This window comes from Ascidia mentula, chromosome 7 (assembly GCF_947561715.1).
Source record: "Ascidia mentula chromosome 7, kaAscMent1.1, whole genome shotgun sequence".
NCBI classification, from domain to species: Eukaryota; Metazoa; Chordata; class Ascidiacea; order Phlebobranchia; family Ascidiidae; genus Ascidia; species Ascidia mentula.
This window is the reverse complement of record NC_138572.1, coordinates 10,810,364-10,820,147: the sequence shown is the minus strand read 5'-3', so window position 1 is coordinate 10,820,147 and position 9,784 is coordinate 10,810,364. Positions and strand designations below refer to the sequence as shown.

The 9,784-nt window shown below is 36.5% G+C and overlaps 1 protein-coding gene across 1 annotated transcript; it reads right to left on the bottom strand.

Moving 5' to 3' along the window:
* Window positions 1–4,587: 4,587 nt before the first annotated feature.
* Window positions 4,588–9,441, bottom strand: LOC145908336 (protein phosphatase 1H-like). Its single transcript, XM_082995592.1, has 10 exons — window positions 9,262–9,441; window positions 9,024–9,199; window positions 8,640–8,925; window positions 8,329–8,521; window positions 8,172–8,260; window positions 7,801–8,046; window positions 7,416–7,534; window positions 7,122–7,299; window positions 6,294–6,445; window positions 4,588–5,630 (listed from the first exon to the last, which is right to left on the bottom strand). Exons 1-10 carry the CDS (start codon window positions 9,334–9,336, stop codon window positions 5,480–5,482), a joined length of 1,665 nt encoding a protein of 554 aa, XP_082851718.1. The 5' UTR covers window positions 9,337–9,441; the 3' UTR covers window positions 4,588–5,479.
* Window positions 9,442–9,784: the final 343 nt, after the last annotated feature.

The following is a 9,784-nucleotide window of genomic DNA, read 5'->3' as shown; positions in this document are numbered from 1 at the left end:
TTCACGATTTCGAATCCAACATCGTTTCATCCCCTTACGCATCCTCAGAAGATGAAAACAATGTGCAGCTAAACGCAGTTTCCCCCAAGACGCATTGGTCTGCTTTTGTAATTCTAATTGTGCACGCATATTTTATCACTATGTCACAAGCCTAGGACCCCGATGTAGCCATCGAAAAATGTTTCCATTTTTATACACCTCGTGCCGTATTTAACTGCTTCTTCGCCCACGCGCTGCGGGAAAAGGTTGTTCGAGAGAATAGCCAACACACAGTTTATTTAATCGAAGGTCGCATTTGTTTGTCCTCGACTGGCGCAACCCATCGCGCACCCAGTTGCCCTGTAACATTTCTACTTGGTTTATGTATCCTGCCAATCAGGCATGATTGCATGAAACAATGCTGTGTTGTCTCATTTAAGGTAATTTTAATTTCATGAAACTGTACACATCTTGATAAATGAAAAAACCTATTCTGTACATCTCTTGAAAGATTAATCGATAATACGATAATTCTTAACGCATTTTATCACTTACAGGGGATTTAATTTAATCCTCACGAGCGTTCCCATATGTTAAGAATCTTATCTAAAGACTAACTCTTTGCCAACCCGTAAACATTAAATCGTAAACAAGGCGAAACTTTAACCTTGTGGTGAGAAAAAATGCATATTTATGAAAATATACCATAGGACCCACATGGTTATAGGCTACAAAGCTTTGGTCTGCCAATGGTTTGGATGTCATTTGGACTTTCACAACGTGCTAAAACCACTTCACTATGCCTGGTTTGCATCCCGCAAGACACTTGATTCAGATAAAGCGTATAACAGTTCATTGCAGGGCAAATGCCCATTTAAATACAACGCTTTCTCCTCCATAATCTGACAATCGAAGATTTAGTTTTACAAAATACTCCTTTCTCTAGCAAACGTATCGTCCATGTAATGATAAAGGACTTTAATTCACTTTATCCAAGATAGAATTCAATTGTTCAAAGCTTGCGCTTCGCTCGAATGCCTTTGAGTAAAACAACTGCCCAATGCGTTTGCTGCTCAATTAACCACCGACAAAAACAAAGTCGCACTAGGTATTTCAAAAGCGAACGCAACTGTTGCCATGCGAGATTTTTTACAGTTCCTTGTCACAGTAACAAGCTGATAGTTAGCACCTTTACAGTACAACAACATTTGTTCAAATAAACTAAAAACTTGAAGAACCTTTTCTAGTACCATCTGTGCTATGCGTTGATTTGAAGGTCTGTGTCTTATAGGCAGTCCTCCGAACACCAAAGCGCTTTATGGCCTTAAATCACTTGTAATAATGGCAGTAATGCTTTTTTCCGTACGTAGTCCAAGACCACGTCTTAGCTCACGCAAAGCGTAACACGGTAATTGTTAGTGCATAATTGTCCTTGTGTTCCATTGCCGCGGAACACACACACTGTAGAATTCAACTTCATTATCAGATACTGTTCCCTTATTCTAAATTCATCTAATTTACTATGAAGGCTTTGTTATGGCACAACCAGTACCTCAAACTATGTTCCCAACTCTGGTTTCTCTACTACGTTTATACCAACATGTATCATTACCATTTCCTAACTTCGTGATTTTTAAACAAATAAACTTTGCGACACAGTAACATGGCCTGGAGATGTGACAGCTGTCAATTGTTCTTGACTGCCGTGAAAATTCTTCAGTAGGGCGGAACGTTGCGACAACTGCACTTAGTAGCCAAGCGTGACAAACTTCCAAATGTGCCATTACGATAACACCCAAACAATTAGTGCGTCTCTAAGCCGACCGAAAAATTGCCTCTTTCATCTTCTGTCAATTAGCTAGCGCCCGTTCTACTAGCTACCCCTAATACTCTTAAATAGGGTGTTAAGCATATATGTTACGCGGCGAATTGCTTCCAGGGAACACCCAACACATTTAACCGGAATAAATATTTAGCGAAGGTGGCCTACTAACGCTCATTTTCTTTTGTGCAAATATCACGATATTGTCATCGGTGCACGCAGCGCTGTACAATCAGCCTTCTAAATGCTTCTCTTTTTATCCTGGCTCAAATTCATGGCCAATCTGCCTCGTTGTTCTTCCATAGCAAAGGGCGAACAGGCTTTGCGATTTAAATAATTCATGGTGCCTACAGCCACAAATGCTGAATAGAGAGAAAGTGCATTAGCAGATCGATAGCAGGCCTCCATGTTGCAAGGGCTTGGGATAAACACTCTTTTTCTATTATTCGAAGGAGCCCACAGCAACCATAAAAAAAACATCAAATCAATTCGTCAAGACATCAGTTGTGCCTTAATTGGACTACTGATGCTTTCTTCATTGTTTGTAACCAACATATCGTTTTGGTCACCCTTACCAAACAGATGCAAGATATATCAAAACCAAAGTTGACAATCAATTGGCATTCGTTGACTTGAGGCAATAATTGGCGCCATATTCTGGGTTTGTTCAAACAACGTAATACCATTGTTTGTCAAATCGCACTATTTCTAATGCCCAACAACGCTAACACTTCTCGTCGCTGCACTGACTACACTTGTCTGACTATAAGCAGTAACACACCACATATGAATCCGCCGGCCACCTTTTTTGGAACTATACTTATTCAGCAAATTGGTTTCTAAAATTCGGTTTGAAAAAAGGCGGTAGTTAATGTTTAACAAGATATTACACATGATAAAGTCTACCGGTGCACTCTACCCATGTGCAGCTATAATTGCAAGTACATTAGAAAAGAAATTGGTGGTTCTCCAGTCCACAGGTGCTTATTGAAGAACCTAATAACAATGGCCAGCTTTTACAGTACACGATTTCCACGCGCATGCCTTGTAAAGGGCTTCAATTGATCGCTGAACAAAAAACGATACACTTCAAACACGCGTTTCTCTTGAGTTACATCGCGATTAACCGAATAGCGCTTGTAACCCATAGAGTCTCTCTGTTCTCATACTGTTACAATATAAAACAGCCAGGACGCTGTGATTTTCAGCACACAACGTTCACAATAGCGGGGCGTGGGGTACAAAGCCGGCGAAAGCAAACAAGTGTCTATTAGATACAGCGTGGGTCGGTAATAGTATGTGTGCAACCGTTCAGAGCCTACATTGAGCAATTGTGTACAGGTTCAACAGCGAACCCTTTTGTCCCCCGACGCTGAGGTATTGTGAAGTAAAGTGGAATTCGGTCAGCAAAGTTTATCAACAAAACAAATGACGTGGGCTCAGCCAGGCTTCAAACCGCATAGACAACACCTAATGTATATGATAAGTGTTTGGTTTATTACACAAGAAAAAGACATTTGTTGGTCATATAGTTCTTTAATGCTCTAATTAGCAATCTTAAGTCAGTACGTTACCAGTGGCAATGGATTATGGTGTCGATCAGTGACGGACAATCAAACGTACATTCATTTCAAAATCCTTGACTATCCTTTCTCGTAGTGACATATTTAACTATACATAAGTCAAGAAATTTAAAAAATATTCAAAATGTACTTACTATGTAGCCTACGTATTAACTCATTTTGTTACAGATACAAAACGCCATCAATTTCATGTAAGTTTCAAAATTTGTGCTGCGTTGTTGATTTTAATATACTGTGTTTCGCAATCTGTTTTTTGGGCGTTTACTGGCACAATGAATATAAATTAAAGCTAGCATCATGATTTCGCAAAGCAAGTGTATTTCGTCTGTAACCTTGTTACAGTTTCTCTGGAAATCGTGATTGAGGCATGATAAAAACGACTGACAAATTTTTGTTTCAACGCTTTGATAAATTATGTAATGTGTTCATAAGATATCCATTGCACGGTTTGTTCAATATATTTTATCTAAAGCTTTCATGCCGATGTCGTACGTAGCTTACATTCATGTTCGGTCCTTTTTCTTTACCTTGAAAAACTATATTTTTTTCCAGCATCGATAAATTCGACCTATATAGGCGTACTGTTTGTGGTCAGTGTTCAGCGTTTGTACGTTTTGCATAAATGAATTATCCAAATAAAAGCATTACGTGATCAAGGTCATCAAACTTAATTGTCATCTGTGTGTTAGTTTTGGAAAAAAAAAAGAAAAAACTTTTACCGAAAAACAAAAAGTTTTGTTGACGAGTTAACTCACTCATTTTACGAGATTTTTTTCACACAGTATTGTTCACAGGTTGAACTTTCTAATAATACCAAAAATTGTCATATGAATATGCGAATATACCATTCAGCATACATGGTCCACTAACATCCTTTGCAACAAACGATCGTGTACAGTCCAGCTATTGAATATCATAAAAACTGTCCCTACTCGGAATATTTGCCATACCCCGCACGCAGTGACGTGCATAAGTCAGAGATGCTATCGCTCATTTGTCAACATCGGTCAAGCGCCCGACCCATACACGTAGAAGAAAACCTGATCGTGATTACTGTCGAGGATATGGGTTCAAATCCCGGTGTGGTAAAAAAATAACATTAAAAAATTAAACATGACTCAAACATGGTCCACTACAATTTCTTGCAACAAACACAGTCTTGCAATAACGAAATTGGGTAGAAGTGACTACCTAGCTAGATGTAGTCACATTAACTTCTATTGAAAGAAATTGACATCATGTTGTACAATCTTATTCATTGTCAGGGCACAACTGTAAGGCATAGATCCATGTAAAAAGCATTGCACAACAAACAAGCACTCCAGTCTATAACGTACCTGTCAGAAATGTTCACAAAATATAATGGCATAATACACACTACAGGAGAGTTGAAGAATGGGGCAATGGCATTTCAGGCTTAAAATGATAAACACATTTTAAATATATTAACATATATATGCTTCAGGTGCAAAACAAAGAACAGTGATAAAAATAAATGATTACTCTTTGGTGGATTGCTGGGTAAATGTTGAGAAGGTAAAATGACTAAATGTTTTCGCGCTGGTAACCATGAGGGTAAGAAATCACAATAATAGATTTCATGTATTTGAATGTAGGCAAAAAAATAAATAAATATGTATTTTATATGATGCGTTCATAAGGTGTGTGGGGCCTTTTTCTAAAAGAAGTAACTGTTGATATCGGACAGAATGTTATGAAACTGGCATCAATTCTTCCTAATTAACTGCATGGATTATAACCTGCAGTAATAGTAAAAAGCCTACACAAGACATCAACATAAATATGTCATCTTTTTACATGAGGTGCATCACTGTAAAGGAACTTGGCAAACGAAATATATTGAAAAGTCAGTACCATGAATGTGAAACAAGCAAAATACTTGTTTAATCAACTCTAGTTTTGTTTTAATTATTCCAATTATGTACCTTATTACTACATTAACGTAGGGCGCTAACAAAATGATTGCTGCTCTGAATCAAGTAAAGTTGTCCAACTTGTGTTTTTTGGGGGGTGTCAAGGTTATTGGTACTAAGCAAAATGGTGACTAGGCAAATATTGCTATTTTCATATGGTGTCATTTGTGGGTACATGCCGCTGACAATAACGGAATCACAAAAACAGTGATGTCATCAGGAGAACCTTGTCGTCCATCGGGTGACCTATAGTAACCTTTTGTCAATTCCCCACGCGCCTGCAAAGCCAGTTCCTTGGCAGCACTGCAGTATCTGCAAATATTTCATGTTTAATAATGCAACATCTTAAAACTCACACAGCATTTATTATTTAGGAGTTTAACATAAACTGAAGAAATGTTATCTGTAGTGCAAGATAGTCTTAAATATATATTGTCTGCTGCAGACCAACATTTTATATCAAATTGACACAAACTGTTGTTTACAGATTAACTTATCCATTTTAGTTACTATAAAATCAGTTGGCATTTATTTTCTGTTGTTTTTTTCTCATATGAGAACATTTTATCATTACACATTGGATGCTTAAATATGCGTAAATATTGTAATATTGTCTGGATATGTGATTGTTATCACAGAATGGTGATAAATACCAATCATGTCTTCTGATTTTACAGTCATTTAAATCTGGATTGAATAGGTCTGAAAAATTTGTCCCAGTTAAACCGAGTTTGACTGTATCATGCTAATGCCACAGAAGCAATCCATGCACATCATAATATCTACTTTTATGAGAAATATGCTTCTGGCAAAAAAAAGATTTTATTACCAGAAGAAAAGATTTTCTGAAATTATAATGTCTGGAACTAGAACTAAAAGCAACATGTCTACTGTTAAGCAATGCTATTAAAGAGTAAATTGCTGTATTCTGAAAACTGGGTTTCAATTTAAACATTTAAATCTATTTGAAATTACCTTAGTTGGTCATCGCTGGCAGATTTTGAAAGTGATTCAAACACAATTTTAGCGGCCATTTCATTAGTAATTACATCCCAGAGACCATCAGAACCCATTACAAGAACATCATTTTCATGATGAGATGTACTTGAAAAATCATGAACACGAACCTGAAAATAAAATACATTCTTCTGTTTACAATTTTTTTTATTTTTTTGTGACAATGAATAACTGATTACATGCGATTATTTTTATTTGCACTCAAATGAATAACAAATTTTTATTAATAACAAACCAAGAGGAATTATGATAAAAAAAATGGAGACAAGAAACAATTTTGGCAAAATGGTTGGTTGTGGAAAATTATTTTTTTAATTCACTACCTAATGTGTTAAATAGTAATGATGGAAAAGTACTTTGGCCCGTGTTCCGCAATTTCACCCGTAACCATTCTTGACTTTTGTTTCCAATGTTTGGTCGTTTGACCCGTGACTGATGTTGTCCATTGATTTATGTCTCGCTGTGTTTTGGCTGTTGCGCCCTTTTGTGCTTTTACGTCGTTTAATTTCTTTGCACGTGGGTTGCTACTGTGTTTGTTTTATTCTCTGAAGAAGCCTAGTAGTTCGTACAGGCAAAATGTCAGAAAATACAATCTTTTTAAAACAAAAGGTGTATATTTGTTGTTTTTCACCAGAAGAACATCAGATTCGTATTTCAATACTTTCATTATAATAACAGATGTTGCCATAGGTAACAACGTATTGTCAAAAGAGTAAAAACTACAACTTGATATTTCTTTTTTAATCCCAGTTCAGCATTTTCTGTAAAATATATTTTTTCACGAACCTCTGGCACTGCTGACATAAATGGCTTGATTGGAACATTGCCGAGGAGGTTAAGAGCAATAACAGAATGATCTCCCAACCCTCTAGTCACTCCAATCGTGCCAAGAAGTCTGGATGCTTTTCCACTCCCCTGCATCATTGGCGGTTTTAAATCCTCCTCGGTAACGGTTTTATAAGCCCTGAAATAATGTCAATGTTACAAACTCCATAATTTAGTTGAGTTCATGAGATAAAATTAGTAATATTACAAACAAAAATACGCAATGGAAACAAAAAGCACACTACCAGTACTTGCCAGCCAGTCATGTGATAATCACGATACAAGACTTTTTTTCCCAAATCACTTTGTGTTATCCTCTTCACAAACTCCAACCGTGAAAAAAAATTCCCCAAATATTCTGGTTTCAGATATGCCTGTAGAAAAAAGGTCGTTAACATACTGTTTGTTTTACCCAGAAGTTTTTTTTACATTTTCTGTGAATAAATATATTGGTTGTCACAAAAAAGTGTTGTTGGATCAAAGCACACTTTTTTATTATTGTTGCAACATAAAACTAAGGTCTTTGTAAATAAACCACAAGGAATCAAAATTCGACTATTGTAACCAGCCTTGAACATATTCAACAGATTCTATCAGTATCACACAGAAATTTGTGCAGTATTTTTGCTGTTAAAATTACCAGGTATTGTAATCTCCGTCTTTCAGTTTGTGGAGTGAAGTCTTGTGACATTGGAACAGCAACTGTTTGTCGTTCATCATTTTCAGAGCTTTCTCCATCCCCATTTGCTGGAACAGATCGACACATAACTGCACGGGAATCCCCTGCACCAGCAACAAACATTCTTCCCAACATAAATACAGCTATAAGAACAGTACAGCCTCCCTTGGAATTCCAGTATTTTTTGTCAACTTCTAAATGTTTGTCCTGCAACAATCTAAAAGTTAGTCTGATGAAAGTCATTAAGTTTTATGTAAAGGTGCATGTGCATAATTAAAAGTTGTGCATTCCGTTATATCATAGGAATTTCAGGCTTGATAAAATGTACTTACAGTTTCTATTACAACTTCTTGTATAATCCCTATTATAAGCGAATCAATCTGTAGGCTTGTGGAAGGCCAGCGAACTTCATCATAACTTTCTGCAATAGAATTTATAATTGACTTGTATTGGGAGTTCATGAACATTAAACTAAAAATGTTAAACTACCAGTTAAATATGCAGGAAGGGTTGCTTCCACATCTTCGATAAGAATATGCAATACTTCCCGAAGCCTTTCAGTTAGAAGATGATGAACCATTTGTGAGGCATACAACGAAGCAGCTGGCCCAGCATGCCCATCGAACACAGCAAAGTAGTCAAAACGCAAAGAGTCACAAAACCCAGTGCCGGAATCTGAGTTCTAAAACGTTTAAGTATAAAGTACAAATGTTCTTTGTGAAATTTACCACTACTTTATAGTTTGTACATAACCACACACCTTACAAAATATTATAATGTTAATCTTGTTGCACACTTACGTTATCATTGACATCCTGCTCCTTGTCACATGTGTCAACTGGGGTGCTTTCTTTATTTGGTTCTTGGTTATCTTGAGATGTGTCACCTTTAACATTTTCCTCATCCTCCGCTGATTTATCCTCACTACTGGATGAATTTATTTCTTCTTTGTCAGAGTAATTAGTGTGAGGAACATCTGCACTTGTCGATACAATTCTGTGACTACATGCTTCAGATGATTCAAGGTTTATAGTCAATGCAACAGCACAGTCTTCATTTTTCACAGATTTCCCAGCATTTATAATCCTAAAAAAGCAAGAACATTACTAAGTTATATTGTATACCATCATTGTGAATTGCAAACACTATAGAACAAACTACTCTTTTTGTCTGGTAATACTTACTCACAATATCCTGCATTGAAAGGAAGGGAAGCAGAGAATTTTGGAGTAATTGCTGATCTGTCTTGCGTTGTTATTGCAGCAGTTTCATTTGCATCGAGTCCCAAGAATAGTGGACGGCTGTACTCAATACCAGACTGCAATTTTCCATAGCCATTCGATGGCTGGGCTGACTTACTCTTAAGTATCAAAATATTTTGGTTTAACTACTTATTTACATATGGGCGGAAACACACAATACCTGATGTGTCTGCTGCGAATCTGTTGACGGTCTTACAAGAATATCGTTTAAAGCTGTTTTCATGCGAGTGAACATTACTTATGTTCCAAATTATCAACGGGCGAAAAATGCCAATGACACATTCATTTTCAAATTAGCTTTCCGTACGTAGATATATACCTGTATGCACAAAAAACGCTTTTTACATTCACAAAAACAATTTATAGTTCAGGACCTTCCGGACGCGAAACAAGAACAACATAATTTTGTTCATTCAAGCGTGTACGATAAATCAATCTGACGTAGCGGCGGGAAGTCGGTGCTAATTTTACTTGATCACATGTCAACGATCACGATTTACGACACACTATGATAAATCGAAAAAATAGTAATTTTCCTCATATATTTTAACATCCCATTAAATTGAGAAATATACAATAAGCGTATGGTACAACAGTTGTCATATCACATAAAGCGTCTCTTTGGCGATATTTAACAACTTTCTGTATTTAATTTTTAATTGTTGTTTGAAGTAACTGCATTA